Source organism: Mobula birostris, chromosome 24 (genome assembly GCF_030028105.1).
Source record: "Mobula birostris isolate sMobBir1 chromosome 24, sMobBir1.hap1, whole genome shotgun sequence".
In the NCBI taxonomy this organism is placed as follows: domain Eukaryota; kingdom Metazoa; phylum Chordata; class Chondrichthyes; order Myliobatiformes; family Myliobatidae; genus Mobula; species Mobula birostris.
In genome coordinates this window covers 50956366-50974923 of record NC_092393.1, presented here as the reverse complement: position 1 = coordinate 50974923, position 18558 = coordinate 50956366, and the positions used below count along the sequence as shown (strand labels likewise).

The following is an 18558-nucleotide window of genomic DNA, read 5'->3' as shown; positions in this document are numbered from 1 at the left end:
ACCTACCACTCTCTGTAAAAAAAACCCTGCCTCTGATATCTCCCCTACACTTACCTCTAATCACCTTAAACTCGTATCCCTCATATTAGCCACTTCTGCCCTGGGAAAAAGCTCTGGCTGACCACTTCATCTATTCCTCCACACCTATCAAGTCACCTTTCACCCTCCTTCGCTTAAAAGAGAAAAGCCAACACTCGCTCAATCTATTCTCATAAGACACTCTTCAATGTAGGAAGCGTCGTGGTAAATCTCTTCTGCACCCTTTCCAAAGCTTCCACATCATTCCTAGAATGAGGTATCCACTAACTAACACACTGTGGTCATCAGTGTCTATGTCTCACTGCAGGAACCATTGCATGTGGCCAACAAGGGCTTTGTATCACACCTGGTTTTCATCCTCGAGTGAGCCAGGCTGAACCTCGTGGATGGCTTCAAGGTTAGAGCGGACGGGACAAAACCCTCTGGCCAGGGATGATTAGCAAGGAAGGAGAAGGAAAGACTCACTGCAACGGCATCCTACTCATTCTTGGTTAGTAAAGGCATCAAAGCTTATGGGGAGAAGACAGGAGAAGGAGTTTGAGAGGGATAATAAATCAGCCATGATGGAATGACAGTGCGCTCGATGGACCAAATGGTCTGATTTTGCTCCTACGTCTTATGGTCTCTGGCAAACTGCTTGGAACTCTGTCTTGCTGTGATCAACACTACCGACCCATATATCTTCCAAACCCTGTGATCACCTTCAACCACATGGGTGATACCTCACATCTTCACAATAGTTATTCAAATCCAACCATGAAGCATAGTGCAGGTTTAAACACCGGGTCAGTAGGTTACTTACTGCGACACATTTTAAGAAGGAATACAGTTACAAACGTTGGGCAGCAAACTACCTGCTAGAGCAAGTCAGCTGGGCAAACAGAACCTGTGAGGGGAAGGGAACTGGCGATGTGTCAGAACTGAGAGCAGAGTGGTGAGATGGCCAGTATAAAGAGGAGAAGGGACAGGGGGAGAAAGGAGGTGGAGGTGATTGGTGGGCTGAGGAGGGGTGTAAGATGACAGATCTCACATTCCTTCCTCAGTCAAACTATCACCTCAGACTCCTGTCTCATCACTCTTCTCTTTACTCTGGTCTTCGCCCCCACCCCTCTCTGTCCTGATGCAGGGCTTTGATCTGAAGTGTCGACAGTTCCTTTCCTCCCACAGGTGCTGCTCGGCCCACTGGTGTTCCTCCTGCACACTGTGTGTTGCTCCTGATTCCACTGTCCGCCGCCTGTGTCTACGAAGGCTGTGTACCTTCAGCAAACCTCCTGGTGTTCCTGTGGTCTTCCTCCAGCCTCCCCGCCATGTCCGAAAGCGCGATGATCCCAGCCGCGGCCAGCACCCCCGCCTGCCTCATGCCACCTCCCAGCACCTTGCGCAGCCGCAGGGCTTGCTTGATGAAGTCCTTGCGTCCGGCAATGACGGAGCCAACCGGAGCTCCTAGACTCTGGACAATCCAAGAGAACAGGACCCAGTCAGAGTGAGTCACAGGGAGCTCCAGAAGATATCTGACCTGACTTTGCATCTCCATCCACACTGCCATCAGATCTGGACATTGCCACTCAGACAATCACACCGTTCAGTATTAGGGAAATAATTCATTATCAAACCCGAAATACTGTGTGTAGTTCTCGTCACCATACCATATGAAGGATGTGATTAAGCTAGAGAAGGTGCAGAAAAGATTTTACAAGGATGTTGCCTGGACTGGAGGGTTTGAGTTATGAGGAGAGACTGGACAGGCTGGGAAGGATTTCCCTGCAGCGAAGGAGGCTGAGGGGTTACTTAATCGAGGTTTATAAAATCAAATGGCAGCATAGATAAGGAGGGTGGCCAGTCTTTTTCCCAGCAGAGGGAAGTCTAAAGCCAGAGGAAATAGATCTAAGGCGAGCGGGAAAAGATTTAAAGAGGACCTGAGTGACAAGATTTTTACATAGAGGGTGGTGGGCACATGGAACGAGCTGCCAGATGAGGTGCTGGAGGCAGGTACAATTATAACATTTAAAAGTCATTTGCACAGGTTCAATTGATAAGAAAGATTTAGAGGGATATGCGTCAAATGGGACAAGCTCAGGAAAGCACTTTGTTCAGTATGGATGAGTTGGGCCTGTGGAAAAGTACTTTGCCTGTAGTCACAAAAATGGCATTTTTGTCTGTAACAAAATGGAACCTGTATTGTACCAGAGTGCTTTTCTAATAGTATTCAGGTAACATTATGTCGATGAACCCTGAGTATATGACAAACTGCAGAAAGACAAGTGGATTCGGTTACTGCAAGAATGCCAAATACACTGATTAAGCAGGCTAACAGAATGCACTCTGTCCTTGAACTGGCATGGGTAGGTAGCACTTGTGCATAAAAGAGTGACTATGCCGTTTGTTTGTTTGAAGCTAACACCGGCTCTTGTGCAGTGCTAGTCTTCCCTTGCAGCAAGTAAAATAAACACACTTATGATTGATCCACTCTGAGTTGATTGTTGTTTGTTATAAGACGGAGTGAAAAGGTACTCAACAGGCCAAAAGGGCCTGCTTCCATGATCTAAAATATCTTTGGGTCCATAAACTGGAACCCTGCAGGATTCAAGGGTGTTAAAATCTTTAAAGAATTATCTGTACCACTCAGGGAGCCCACTGACTCATTCACACTCTCAGACTGTGCTTCCACTGCCCCGCCTCCCTCCCTCCCCCAGCCGACAGAATCCTACCTTGGACAGGCACACACACACGGAGTCACAGTACTGCAGGATTTCAGAGACATCGACACCTACAGCCACTGCTGCGTTCATCAGACGGGCTCCATCCATGTGGACTGGCAAATTATAGGTGTCAGCCAGGTCTCGTACCTGGAATGTAAGCAGAGAGGCGGGGGTGGTTCTCTGAGCAACAAGAGGGTGGCGGGGCTTGCAGACATCTAACAGTCAGGAATGAGAAGTCACAGCATCAATATTCTAACACACTGCCGGTGTCCTGATCTGCTCTGGGTGTGGACATTTAGTTCATTTTCAACCATATATGAATATCCATGAATACAGCCAAATGAAACAGTATTACACTGGGGCCATGGTACCACAGTACCAACAGTCATACACAGCACAAGGCACATATAAGATAGAAAGTAAGCATACAGTCCCACAAAAATATATCTATAGCCCAAGTTCCTCAGTGATGTATCCTGTAAATTGATGATGCATGGGTGTTATCAGCAGTTTGCAGATGAAGGATGCAATAACGTAGTACAGGTCCTTCCACCGACAAAGTTGTGCCAACCTTATAACCTACCCTAAGATCAATCTAGCTCTTCCCTTCTATGTAGCCCTCCATTTTTCTACCATCCGTGTGCCTATCTAAGAAGTTGTTAAATGTCCCTAATGTATCTGCCTCTACCACCACCCCTGGCATGGCACTCCCCACACCGACCACTCTCTGTGAAAAGCTACCTCTAATATCCACCTCCTCATACTTTCCTCCAATCAGTTTAAAATTATGGCCCCTCATATTTGTTATTTATGCTCTGGGATAAAGAGGACTGGAAATGGAAGGGGGAAGAAGCCAAGAAAGAGTACAAGCTGGAAGGTGACAGGTGAGACCAGGTGAGAAGGAAGGTGGATGAGTCAGCAAGGGAGGATGAAATGAGAAGCTGGGAAGTAATAGGTACAAAAGGTAAAGAACTGAATAAGGACCCTGGTAGGAGAGGTATTACTCTGGATTTCCAGCATCTGCAAAATCTCTTGTGTTTTTCAGTGACCCTGTCATGGTTTTCTGTTTATTTTCCAGGATGATTCCTCAAACAACTATATTCAACTGTTTTGATTTCAAAACATGTCATGGCAGCATCTGAACCCAACATTTCTCAGGTACATATGCGCATGCTCTAAATAAAATCAGTGTTGTGAGGAGGTTGCTGAGTTTTTGAAGTTTTTGCCTTGAAAGCAATGTCCACCACTGCCTGAGGACCTTGGAGCTTTGACCAGTGACTGGCCAGGAGATCAGAAGTTTGAGAGAAGGGAATTTCACTCAGGCTCACCAGTGGAGTAGAAAAAGGCAGCAACTCACGGCCGTTTTTTTGGGGGGCTCAGACCAGCGACCAATCGGCGTTTGGGATTGATTAGCAGGAACAAGTTAAAGGGGCAGGTGTAGCGGCCACTGTTCGATTGGGCAGTGTTAGAGTGGTGATTCTGAGGCTTTAACTCTTCGAGGCTTCAGCAAGAAGCTTCAGTCAGAAAAAGCAAAAAAAAAAAGCTGTAGGTGATTTTTCCCTCTTCCTTCTTTACATTTGCTCAAGTAGGACAGTACAGATGCCAGGCAGGATAGTTGAATGCTCCTCTTGCAGGATGTGGGAAGGCAGGGAGACCTAGAGAAGTCACCTCTGATGACTACAACTGCGAGAAGTGCATCCAGCTCCAGCTTCTAACAATCTGCGTTACAGAGCTGTAGCTGGAACTGATGAACGCCAGATCATTTGGGAGGCTGAAGGGGTGAGAGATAGGACATACAGAGAGGTAGTTACACCCAAGGTGCAGGACACAAAAAACTAGGTGACAGTCAGGAAAGGGTCAGGTGTTAAGGAGCCAGTGCAGAGTACCCCTGTGGCCATCCCCCTCAACAACAGGTATATCACTTTGGATGCTTTTGGGGGGTGTGCCCTATCAGAGGAAAGTCACAGCTGTCAGGTCTCTGGCACTGAGTCTGCCTCTGTGACTGCGAAAGAAAGCGGGGAGAAGAGGCACGTTATGGTGATAGGGAATTTGTTAGTTAGGGAAACAGACAGGAAAGCAGACGACATGAAGGAAAATCTTAAGCGATTCTACAGATATGTTAAGAGCAAAAGGATTGCAAGGGACAAAATTAGTCCTTTGGAATTCCAGAATGGTAGTCCCTGTGTGGAGCCAAAACAGGTGGGGGAGGTATTAAATAATACCTTTTGCATCTGTGTTTACTCAGGAGACAGACACAGAGTCAATAGAAGTGAGGCAAGATGACATCAACTTCATGGACGCTGTACCGATTACACAGGAGGAGGTGTTTGCTACCCTGAGGCAAATTAGGGTGGATAAATCCACAGTATGGCTTTGTGCGTGGTAGGTCATGTTTAACCAATTTTATAGAGTTTTTCAAGGAAGTTACCAGGAAAGTGGAAGAAGGCAAGGTAGTGGATGTTGTCCATATGGACTTTAGTAAGGCATTTGACAAGTTCCTGTATGGAAGGTTGGTTAAGAAGGTTCAGTTGTTGGATGTTCAAGATGAGGTAGTAAATTGGATTAGACATTGGCTTTGAGGGAGAAACCAAAGATTGGTAGTAGACAATGCCTCTCTGACTGGTAGAGTGCCGCGGGGATGATCAGTGTTGGGTCCATTGTTGTTTGTCATCTATATCAACGATCTGGATGATAATGTGGTCAACTGGATCAACAAATTTGTGGATGACAGCAAGATTGGGGGGTGTAGTGGACAGTGAGGAAGGCTATCATGGCTCGGATTTGCATCAGCTGGAAAAATAGGCTGAAAAATGGCAGATGGAGTTCAATGCAGACAAAGCGAAGTTTTACACCAACCAGCATAGGTCTTACACAGTGAAGGTTAGGGCACTGAAGAGTGTGGTAGAACAAAGGGATCTGGGAATCCAGGTCCATAGTTCATTGAAAGTGGTACCACAGGTAGATAGGGTCATAAAGAAACCTTCTGGCACATTGACTTTCAAAAATCAATGTACTGAGTATAGAAGATGAGTTGTTATTTTGAAGTATAAGACACTGGTGAGGTCTAATTTGGAGTATTGTGTGCAGTTTTGGTCACCTACCTACAGGACAGACGTAAACAAGGTTGAAAGAGTACAGAGAAAATTTACAAGGATGTTGCTGAGTCTGGAGGACGAGTTATAAGGAAAGATTAAACAGGTTAGGACTGTATTCTTTAGAATGTAGAAAATTGATAGGAGATTTGACAGAGGTATACAAAATTTTGAGGGGTATAGTTAGGGTAAACGAAAGCAGGCTTTTTCCATTGAAGTTGAGACTACAAACAGAGGTCATGGTTTAAGGGTGAAAGGTGAGAAGTTTAAGGGGAACATGAGGGGAAATTTCTTGTGAGAGTGTAGAATGAACTGCCAACACAAGTGGTGCATGTGAGCATGATTATAACGTTTAAGAGAAGTTTGGATAGGTACATGGATGGTAGGGGTATGGAAGGCTATGGTCCCAGTGAGGGTCGATGGGAGTAGACAGTTTAAATGGTTTCAGCATGGACTAGATGGGCTGAAGGGCCTATTTCTGTGCTGTACTTGTCTATGACTCTATATATATGTGCTTTATTTACAGATTTTGTCATACTTGGAAAAAGGAATGCAGCTCCACATTGTAATGATGTGACTCTGATTCTGATAGTTTTAACCAGGTGTCGCCTCACCTGTTGGAGAAAGGAAAGTGGCAGGACTCGCCCCCCTTTCATATTCTGGGTGTTCTCCAGGCAAATGAGGCTAGTCTGGGTTACGTGCAGGTCAGGGTAATCACGGCGAATGTTTGATTCCAGTTCACTCAAATCGAAAGTCCCATCCGGAAGATTCCTTATAACACGTGAATGAATTCCCGCAATCTGAAAAGGAAGACACAACTGTGTTCAGTGTTGAGGTGTTATTAAGCTTCCACCCTGGATATCGGTGGCAGAGAGCCAGCACACAGCCAGCCGGTGAATGACTCTCTGTGGTGTTTTGATCCATGATTCCAACTCTGTAAGTGTCGAAGATCTGCTGTCGAAGGGAAAGCAAGAGGCACTGCAAGTTAAAAGAAAGAAACAAACAGTGGTGTTGTGGACAAGGATGGAAACACCAACGCCCAGGAACAGAAAAGTCTACAGAAGGTGGTGGGTACAGAGCAGTCCATCCCAGACAAAGCCCTCCCCACCATTGAGCACATCTACAAAGAGCAGTCCATTATCAAGCATCCCCACCATCCAGGCCATGCTCCCTTCTCACTGCTGCCATTGAGCAGGAGGTACAGGAGCCTTAGGTCCCACATCACCACGTCAGGAATAGTTATTACCCTTCAACTGTCAGGCTCCTGACCCAGTGTGGATAACATCACTCACTGCAACTCTGAACAGCCTCATTTCAAGAATTCTGTAACTTATGTTCTAGTGCTATTTATTTATTTATTTTTATTTACACAATGCCTTCTTTTGCACATTGGATGTTTGTCAGCCTTTGTCTATGTATAGATTTTTCATAAATTCCATTACTTTCCTGTAAATGCCAGCTAGAAAATGAATCTCAGGATAGTATATGGTGATATATGTGTACTTTAAACTGACTTTGACTTTGAAAACTTGAGAATAATAGTAACTCCATAAACAACGGCCCACAATAGTGTGTGGCAATGTCTTTTCATATAGCCGCAGAATATTCACAATAGAATACACCATTTGACTTTTGGAGAGGGGCAGTGGACCTTCTCTCGTGTAGCTAAGATGGTTCCCACTTCTTTGCATCTTCATGTTTTCCCGGTCTTCTTTGACTTTGAAAGATTCTTTTGCGTGGAGTTTTCCAATTCTGCAATGAACTGTAATGTAATGTAGCAGCACCAGAGGGCAGCAAGCACACAGGATTAATTATGTTTGTCTGTAGGAACAACGGGGCAGGAATTCACCTACAATACATCAGGACTCTAGCAACTTTTAATTTGATGTAATTACTTTTCTTGTCAAAAGTAATGACATGCAATAGTTTGGATAAATGGAATTGTGTAGCAATATTTTATCACGTGGTTACCAGGAACAACGCTGGGTACACACAGGATTTTGGATTTCAGCATGGCATTTGTCATCGCACAATTTGTACTATAAAATCAGACCATCACACATTTGGGTGGTAATGTGGAGAATGGCAGATCTAGGCTAAATAGCCTCGCTCATTTACCAGAATGTTGCTGGGGCTCGAGGATTTGAATTATAGGGAACGGTTAAGTAGGTTAGAACTTTATTCCCTCAAGCGTAGAAGACTGAGAGGAGATTTGACAGAGGTATATAAAATTATGTGGGTTACAGATGGGGTAAATACAAGCAGACTTTTTCCACTGAGGTTGGGTGGGATTAGAACTAAAGGTCATAGGTTAAGGGCGAAAAGTGAAACTTCTAAGGGGAACATGAGGGGAACTTCTTCACTCAAGAGGGTAGTGAGAGTGAGGAATGAGCTGCCAGCAGAAGTGGTGGACTCAGATTCGATTTCAACATTTAAGAAAAGTTTGGATAAGTAGATGGGAGGGTACAGAGGGCTATGGTCCAGAAGCAGGCTGATGGGACTAGGCCGGACAGCAGCTCGGCACAGTCTAGATGGGCAGAAGGGCCTGTTTTGCGCTGTAATGCATCTGTATGCATCTTGGGCAGTAGGAAGGCAGCATTCAAAGGAAAATACACAACAAGGTGCTGGACCAGGGAGCTGAGAAGCTTTCAGAATCCCTGCACCCTCAGCTCTGCTGGGCGTCATGTAGCCACCACCGTACCCGGGCTTGCTGTGCCCAAAATGGCTGCCATGAGCTCTGTGATGCAAAGTTCGTTCAACTGCACAATCAGCCACAAACACAGAGATTCTGCAGAGGCTGAAAATTCAGAGCAACATACTCAAAATGCTGGAGGAACTCAGCGGTTCAGCCAGCATCTCTGGGGAGGAATAAACCTTCAGCATTTTGGGCCCAGACCCTTCGAAAGGAAGGGATAAGAAGCCAGAATGAGGAGGGGGGAGGGGAAGCAGTAAAAGCTGGCAGGTCATAAGTGAACACAAGAGATTCTGCAGATGCTGGAAATCCAGAGTAACGTCTCTCCAGATTCTGATCCCTCTTCCATTGACTGTAGATGCTGCCTGACTTGCTGAGTTTCTCCAGCACCTTCTGTGTGTTACAAGTGAGGCCAGGTAAGTGGGAAGGTGGGTGAGAGGGCGAAACAAGAAGCTGGGATATGATAGGTGGAATTGGTAAAGGGCTGAAGAAGAAGGAATCTGATAGGTGAGGAGAGTGAAACATGGGAAAATGGGAAAATGGGAAAGAGGGAGGTGACGGACGGATGAGGAGAAAAGGGGTAAGAGAAGAGCCAAAACAGGATATGGAAAAAGAGAGGAGGGGGAGTGTGGAGAAATTATCGGAAGATGGAGAAATTGATGTTCATGCCATCAGGTCGGAGGCTATCCAGACAGAATATGAGGAATGAAATCAACCGTCTGCAACAGGCATGCAGTAGCCCTGAGGTTATGAAAGGTGGCACAAAAATGCAGATAATAGAAACATTTGTGGTGCTCTAGATGACAAGGAGGATTATCATAAGACCATGGACAAAGGAGCAGAATTAAGCCATTTGGCTCATCGAGCCGACTCTGGCATCTGATCATGGCTGATTTAGTATCCCTCTCAACCCCATTGTCCTTCCTTCTTCCCATAACTTTTGACAGTCAGGGACACTTAAGTATACCCAAAGGCTTGGTCTCTGCAGCCATCTGTGGCAATGAATTGCACAGATCCACCACCAGCTAAAGAAATTACTCATCACCTCTGCTCTAAGGGGACATCCATCTATTTGGAGACTGTGCCCTCTAGTCCTAGAATCCCCCAGTGTAGGAAACAACCTCTCCAAGCCCATTCTATCCAGGCCTTTCAATATAGAAACCATAGAAACTACAGCACAGAAAACAGGCCTTTTGGCCCTTCTTGGCTGTGCCGAACTGTTTTCTGCCTAGTCCCACTGACCTGCACACGGACCATATCCATCCATACACCTCCCATCCATGTATCTGTCCAATTTATTCTTAAATGTTAAAAAAGACACTGCATTTACCACCTCGTCTGGCAGCTCATTCCATACTCCCACTACTCTCTGTGTGAAGAAGCCCCCGCTAATGTTCCCTTTAAACTTTCCCCCCCTCACCCTAAACCCATGTCCTCTGGTTTTTTTTCTCCCCTTGCCTCAGTGGAAAAAGCCTGCTTGCATTCACTCTATCTATACCCATCATAATTTTATATACCTCTATCAAATCTCCCCTCATTCTGCTACGCTCCAGGGAATAAAGTCCCAACCTATTCAACCTTTCTCTGTAACTGAGTTTCTCAAGTCCCGGCAACATCCTTGTAAACCTTCTCTGCACTCTTTCAACCTTATTTATATCCTTCCTGTAATTTGGTGACCAAAACTGAACACAATACTCCAGATTCGGCCTCACCAATGCCTTATACAACCTCATCATAACATTCCAGCTCTTATACTCAATACTTTGATTAATAAAGGCCAATGTACCAAAAGCTCTCTTTACAACCCTATCTACCTGTGACGCCACTTTTAGGGAATTTTGTATCTGTATTCCCAGATCCCTCTGTTCCACTGCACTCCTCAGTGCCTTACCATTAACCCTGTATGTTCTATGTTGGTTTGTCCTTCCAACGTGCAATACCTCACACTTGTCAGTATTAATCTCCATCTGCCATTTTTTAGCCCATTTTTCCAGCTGGTCCAAGTCCCTCTGCAGGCTCTGAAAACCTTCCTCACTGTCTACTACACCTCCAATCTTTGTATCATCAGCAAACTTGCTGATCCAATTTACCACATTATCATCCAGATCATTGATATAGATGACAAATAACAATGGACCCAGCACTGATCCCTGTGGCACACCACTAGTCACAAGCCTCCACTCAGAGAAGCAATTCTCTACCACCACTCTCTGGCTTCTTCCATCGAGCCAATGTCTAATCCAATTTACCACCTCTCCATGTATACCTAGCGACTGAATTTTCCTAACTAACCTCTCATGCGGGACCTTGTCAGAGGCCTTACTGAAGTCCATGTAGACAATATCCACTGCCTTCCCTTCATCCACTTTCCTGGTAACCTCCTCGAAAAACTCCAATAGATTGGTCAAGCATGACCTACCACGCACAAAGCCATGTTGACTCTCCCTAATAAGTCCCTGTCTATCCAAATGCTTGTAGATTCTGTCTCTTAGTACTCCCTCCAATAACTTACCTACTACCGACGTTAAACTCACCGGCCTATAATTTCCCAGATTACTTTTCAATCCTTTTTTAAACAACGGAACAACCTGAGCCACTCTCCAATCCTCCGGCACCTCACCTGTAGACAAGGACATTTTAAATATTTCAGCCAGGGCCCCCGCAATTTCAACACTAGTCTCCTTCAAGGTCCGAGGGAACACCCTGTCAGGTCCCGGGGATTTATCCACTTTAATTTTCCTCAAGACAGCAAGGTCCTCCTCCTTTTCGATTTGTACAGTTTCCATGATCTCACTACTTGTTTCCCTTAATTCCATAGACTTCATGCCAGTTTCCTTAGTAAACACAGACGCAAAAAACCTGTTTAAGATCTCCCCCATTTCCTTTGGTTCCGCACATAGCCGACCACTCTGATCTTCAAGAGGACCAATTTTATCCCTTACAATCCTTTTGCTCTTAATATACCTGTAAAAGCTCTTTGGATTATCCTTAACTTTGACTACCAAGGCAACCTCATGTCTTCTTTTAGCCCTCCTGATTTCTTTCTTAAGTATTTTCTTGCACTTCTTATACTCCTCAAGCACTTTATTTACTCCCTGCTTCCTATACACGTCATACAACTCCCTTTTCTTCTTTATCAGAGTTGCAATATCTCTTGAGAACCAAGGTTCCTTATTCCTATTCACCTTGCCTTTAATCCTGACAGGAACATACAAATTCTGCACTCTCACAATTTCTGCTTTGAAGGCTTCCCACCTACCGATCACATCCATGCCAGAGAACAACCTGTCCCAATCCACGCTTTTTAGATATTCAGTAGGTTTCCGTGAGATCCCCATCTCAGTCTCCTAAACGCCAGCAAATGCAGGGCCAGAGGCATCAAATGCTCCTCAAACATTAACCCTTTTATCCCCAGGGTAATTCACCTGAACCTCTCCAATGCTAGCCCTTCCTTTCTTAGAAAAGCGATCTGAAGGGGTCAGAGTCCTCCGGTGGAGTCTAAGCTGCAGCATGTCGATAGGCTGCTGCACGACGCAGCATAAGGAATAAGGTGGATGATCTTGTCGTACAGCTACAGATTGGCAGGTATGATATTGTGGCCATCACTGAGACGTGGCTAAAGGATGCATGTCTCTGGGAGCTGAACGTCCAAGGATACACGGTGCATCGGAAGGACAGGAAGGTAGGCAGAGGGGGAGGCCCAGCTTTATTGGTAAGAAATGATATCAAATCATTAGAAAGAGGTGACATAGGATCGGAAGGTGCAGAATCTTTATGGGTTGAGCTAAGAAATCGCAGAGGTAAAAGGACCCTGATGGCAGTTATATACAGGCCTCCAAACAGCTGCAGTGATGTGGACTACAAATTACAACAGGAAATAGAAAAGGCTTGTCAGAAGTGTTATAATAATTGTGGAGGATCTTAACATGCGAGTGGATTGGGAAAATCAGGTCGGCACTGGATCTCAAGAGAGAGAATTTGTAGAATGTCTGTGAGATGGCTTTTTAGAACAGCTTGTTGTTGAGCCCACTAGGGGATCAGCTGTACTGGATTGGGTATTGTGTAATGAACCGGAGGTGATTAGAGAGATTGAGGTGAAGGAACCCTTAGGAGGCAGTGATCATAACATGACTGAGTTCACTGTGAAATTTGAAAAAGAGAAGCCAAGATCCGATGCGTCGGTATTTCAGTGGAGTAAAGGAAATTACAGTGGCATGAGAGAGAAACTGGCCAAAGTTGACTGGAAAGGGACACTAGCGGGAAGGACGGCAGAGCAGCAGTGGCTGGAGTTTATGCGAGAAGTGAGGAAGGTGCAAGACACATATATTCCAAAAAAGAAGAAATCTTCAAATGGAAAAAGGATGCAACTGTGGCTGACAAGAGAAGTCGAAGCCAAAGTTAAAGCAAAGGAGAGGGCATACAAGGAAGCAAAAATTAGTGGGAAGACAGAGGATTGGGAAGTTTTTAAATGCTTACTAAAGGAAACTAAGGAGGTCATTAAGAGGGAAAAGATGAACTATGAAAGGAAGCTAACAAATAATATCAAAGAGGATACTAAAAGCTTTTTCAAGTATATAAAGAGTAAAAGACAGGTGAGATTAGATATAGGACCGATAGAAAATGATGCTGGAGAAATTGTAATGGGAGATAAGGAGATGGTGGAGGAACTGAACGAGTATTTTGCATCAGTCTTCACTGAGGAAGACATCAGCAATATACCGGACACTTAAAGGTGGCAGGGAAGAGAAGTGTGCACAGTCACAATTACGACAGAGAAAGTACTCAGGAAGATGAATAGTCTAAGGGTAGATAAATCTCCTGGACCAGATGGAATGCACCCTTGTGTTCTGAAGGAAGTAGCTGTGGAGATTGCGGAGGCATTAGCAATGATCTTTCAAAAGTCGATAGATTCTGGCATGGTTCCAGAGGACTGGAAGATTGCAAATGTCACTCCGCTATTTAAGAAGGGGGCAAGGAAGCAAAAAGGAAATTATAGACCTGTTAGCTTGACGTCGGTGGTTGGGAAGTTGTTGGAGTCGATTGTCAAGGATGAGGTTACAGAGTACCTGGAGGCATATGACAAGATAGGCAGAACTCAGCATGGTCTCCTTAAAGGAAAATCCTGCCTGACAAACCTATTACAATTTTTTGAGGAAATTACCAGTAGGCTAGACAAGGGAGATGCAGTAGATGTTGTATATTTGGATTTTCAGAAGGCTTTTGACAAGGTGCCACACATGAGGCTGCTTAACAAGAGCCCATGGAATTACGGGAAAGTTACATACGTGGATAGGGCATTGGCTGATTGGCAGGAAACAAAAGTGGGAATAAAGGGATCCTATTCTGGCTGGCTGCCGGTTACCAGTGGTGTTCCACAGGGGTCTGTGTTGGGGCCACTTCTTTTTACATTGTACATCAACTATTTGGATTATGGAATAGATGGCTTTGTGGTTAAGTTTGCCGATGATACAAAGATAAGTGGAGGGGCCGGTAGTGCTGAGGAAACAGAGAGTCTGCAGAGAGACTTGGATAAATTGGAAGAATGGGCAAAGAAGTGGCAAATGAAATACAATGTTGGAAAGTGTATGGTTATGCACTTTGGCAGAAGAAATAAATGGGCAGACTATTATTTAAATGGGGAGAGAAGTCAAAGTTCTGAGATGCAACTGGACTTGGGAGTCCTCGTGCAGGATACCCTTAAGGTTAACCTCCAGGTTGAGTCGGTGGTGAAGAAGGCGAATGCAATGTTGGCATTCATTTCTAGAGGAATAGAGTATAGGAGCAGGGATGTGATGTTGAGGTTCTATAAGGCGCTGGTAAGACCTCACTTGGAGTACTGTGGGCAGTTTTGGGCTCCTTATTTAAGAAAGGATGTGCTGACATTGGAGAGGGTACAGAGAGGATTCGCTAGAATGATTCCGGGAATGAGAGGGTTAACATATGAGGAATGTTTGTCTGCTCTTGGACTGTATTCGTTGGAGTTTAGCAGAATGAGGGGGGTCCTCATAGAAACATTTCGAATGTTAAAAGGCATGGACAGAATTGATGTGGCAAAGTTGTTTCCCATGATGGGGGAGTCTAGTACGAGAGGGCATGACTTCAGGATTGAAGGGTGCCCATTCAGAACAGAGATGCGAAGAAATTTTTTTAGCCAGAGGGTGGTGAATCTCTGGAATTTGTTGCCACGGGCGGCAGTGGAGGCCAAGTCATTGGGTGTATTTAAGGCAGAGATTGATAGGTATCTGAGTAGCCAGGGCATCAAAGGTTATGGTGAGAAGGCGGGGGAGTGGGACTAAATGGGAGAATGGATCAGTTTATGATAAAATGGCAGAGCAGACTCGATGGGCTGAATGGCCGACCTCTGCTCCTTTGTCTTATGGCCTTATGGATGGTGATTACTGGAGAGCTGGGTGGAACAGTGGCAGACAGACTCTAATCCTGACCACTGCAAAATGGAGCGATTTGAAAGGTCAAATTAAATGGCAGGGTTCCGGCGGGTGTCGATTCCTGAGGGACAGTGGGATGGAGGCCAAAGAATTGTGAAAGTGAGTGGACAGGTAAATAGGGGAACACAGAGGCAAGTGGGATGTAGCCGTCAGCACCTGCAGCAGAGATTATAACAGCAGGTGAAGACTTCACAAAACACTAGCTGGGCCACATCTGGAGTGTGTGTGCAGTTCTATGTTATAGGAAAGATGTAACTGCACTGGAGAGTCATCAGGATTCTGTCTGGTTTAAGAGTATTTCAACATTCAAAGTAAATTCATTAGCAAAGTATGTTTATCCCAACATATAATTTCACATTCGTTTCCTTGCGGGCATTTAAAGGAAATTAAAGGAATACTATAAAATTCATATAAAACTATAACTATCAAAGACTGACAAACAACTAATTTGGAAAATTGTGCAAATAATAAATTTTTTAAAAAGTTAGCAGCGAGAATGTGAGTTGTAGAGTCCTTGAAAATGAGTTTAATGTCTGTTCAGCATTGAGGTGAATGAAGTTACCCACGATGATTTAGGAGCCTGACGGTTGAAGGAGAATAACTGTTTCCCAACATGGTGGTGTGGCTCCTGTACCTCCTTCCTAATGGCAGCAGTGACAAGAGAGCGTGGCCTGAATGGTGAGGTTCCTCGATAATGGATGCCGCTTTCTTGTGGCAGCACCCCGTGATGGGGAGGACTTTGCCTGTGATGAACTTGGCTGTGTCCACCACTTTTTACAGAAATTTCAGTTATAAGCAGAGACTGGATAAGCTGGGTTTGCTTTTCCCCTGGAGCGTAGGTGAACTGACAGAAGTAGACAAAATTATCAGGAGAGTAACTAGGATAATGGGCTGGCCAGTGGTGTAGGGGCTTCAACACTGGACTCTGAGATGGATTACACTGTGTAACACACCATAATAAGAGCAATTGCTGATAATACACTGTGTAATAATCCCCAATAATACCGTGTAATAATCCCTGATAATACAGCTAATAATACGCTGTGTAATAATTCCTGATAATACAATGTGTAACAATCCATGATGAAACACTGAGTAATAATCCCTGGTGATACACTTTGTAACACTCCCTGTTACTACACTGTGTAACACTCCCTGTTACTACAATGTGTAACACTCCCTGAAACTACACTGTGTTGTCAGTTCTACATGTTGAGATCGGGGTCTTGTACTGATCCACCACATATTGCGAGGAGCAACACTGTGTGATTAAAGAGTCTTTGGGCTTCACCAACAAGGTGTCGAAAATCCTTCCGCACAATCTCTCCCACTGTCAGCTTGTATCAGAAGGTCACTTTGACACAGCAGATCATTCTGTTATCAAACAATTGCGATTCGGAGATGTCACGGCAGACAAGTTTACGAGGCCAGAACGTGGGCGGCTCTGCAGAAGTGTACAGGAAGAGTCACTTCACTTTCAAGTTGATACTGATTGTGATTGCTCAATCTGAATATTAGCTCTAAGGATGCATAAATGAAAATTCAAATCAAAATTTTTTGACCTCAGAATGCTGAACTGTAGGCAGGAATATTTGCAAAAAGTAGGAGAGAATGAGCATGTGTATGTGAGAAACAGAGAGAGTGAGTGTGTGTGTGTGTGAGAGACAGAGTGTGTAAGTGTGTCTGTATGTGTATGAGAGACACAGTGTGTGTGAGAGAGAGAACGAGTGTGTGTGTGTGAGAGAGAGAACGAGTGAATGTGTGAGACAGAGTGTAAGTGTGTCTGTATGTGTATGAGAGACACAGTGTGTGTGTGGGAGAGAGAGAGAGAGAGCAACAGTGTGGGTGTGTGAGAGAGAGAGAGCGTGACAGTGTGGGTGTGTGACAGAGACAGAGTGTGTGTCAATGTTGAAGTCTACATTCTCTTAAGACTCAGCACAATTACTGTTGACTTCAGGCAGAAAATACAAAAACCTCTGAGGATACACCACCGGGCTCAAGGAGATGGCTCCCTCTAATGCATAATGACCAGTGTGCGCAAAAATCTTGTGCTCTGCAATCTTTTCCCAGTGATGACAACATGTGTGCACTGAATAATTTCTTCAACAAAAACAGCTTAAATAAGCCAGTTCTAAAATCTGCAAACAAATCATCGCAAACTCCATCTTGTCAACGCTGTCTGCATTGGAAACCGGAAAAGGAAATGTGATTGTGTACAACGATGAAATATACCTAACATGCCAATGAGGTAGTGGGTGACAACCATTTGTGTGCAGTTTAAACTCCTTCGTGCGCTAGTCACAAAAGATGTGCGCGCACGCACACCTTAGAAGGAACATTCCTCAAAAGCAGCTTCTATTCCGCTGTTGTAATGGTTCCCTAGAATGATAAGATGGATTCGATCTATCTTGTCGTGACCATGCACCTGACTGCCTGCACTGCACTGCGCTTACTCGGTATCTGTACCACTTTATTCTGCGTTCTGTTATTGCTTTCCCTTGTACTCCCCCAGCGAACTGATGTGATGAAATGATCTTTGCAAAACAAATGTTTTCCTTCGCATGCCCCTCCGTACAGATCACTTATCACATCAGTGCATTGGGGTAGTTTAAGGGAATAACAGAAAGCCAGCCCTAATGGAGGGTCTTGGCCAGAACCATCGACTCTATTCCTCCCCAAAGACCCTGCCTGATTTGCTGCGTTCCTCCAGCACTCTGTGTGTGTGTGTATGTGTGTCACTGAAATTTCAGTGTTCAAAAGTTCAAAGTAAATTTAATATCACAGTACATTTATGTCACTAAGTACTATCTTGAGACTCATTTCCTCACATGCATTCACAGTAGAATAGAGAAATACAATAGAATCAATGAAAAATGGCACACAAACAACAACCAATGTGCAAAAGAAGAAGAAATTGTGCAAATACAAAAAAAGACAATTAAAAAATAAACAAATTAATTTATAATATTGAGAACATGAATCCTTGAAAGTGAGTCCATAGGTTGTGGAATCAGTTCAGTGTTGAGGAGAGTGAAGTTGTTCATTGTGCCTCCATACACGTTAAAATAGTAAGCCAAGTTACCAGTTTAATTTAGGTCAAACACACAGTCTCACTTCCAACTCACATCTATATAACGCTGTCTAGTTATGCTCTAAGAATGTAAAGCAGCCACTCCAGTGCCTTATGCTCCCTGGAAGCGAGGTGAGCAATAGGGGTATGGTACCTGTGCACTGCCTCCCTGTTCAAAGAGGTGGATGTGTGCCTGATCACCAACAATGAGCTCCGCTCCCCTCTCCCGGCAGTGACACATAACTGCAAAGGAAAAGAGGAGTCGTTATTTAGCAATGTCAGATTTCGGAGGAAGGTTTACTCAACATTGACCTCTGGGAACCAGGTAACCTGAGATTGTACAAGAGGAAGTAAGCCAACCAGCCAGCTGACATTAAATTTATTTTATTTAGAGATACAGCATGATAACAAACTCTTTCAGCCCAAACACGAAGAAATCTGCAGATGCTGGAAATTCAAGGAACACACGCAAAAAATGCTGGTGAACGCAGCAGGCCAGGCAGCATCTATAGGAAGACGT

General features: G+C 44.6%; 1 protein-coding gene across 3 annotated transcripts in view; it reads right to left on the bottom strand.

The window, feature by feature from the left end:
* Window positions 1-18558, bottom strand: part of tha1 (threonine aldolase 1) — a 119915-nt gene that overhangs the window by 12529 nt on the left and 88828 nt on the right. For all 3 annotated transcript variants that reach the window (XR_011883088.1, XR_011883087.1, XM_072242714.1), the window contains exons 3-6: window positions 18193-18281; window positions 6445-6630; window positions 2748-2885; window positions 1297-1489 (exon numbers count right to left, since the gene is read on the bottom strand). Coding sequence is in view for 1 of the 3 variants with exons in the window: in XM_072242714.1 (XP_072098815.1) it covers window positions 1297-1489; window positions 2748-2885; window positions 6445-6630; window positions 18193-18281 (606 nt within the window). In the remaining 2 variants the exon portion in view is untranslated. The remainder of the gene's footprint in view (window positions 1-1296; window positions 1490-2747; window positions 2886-6444; window positions 6631-18192; window positions 18282-18558) is intronic.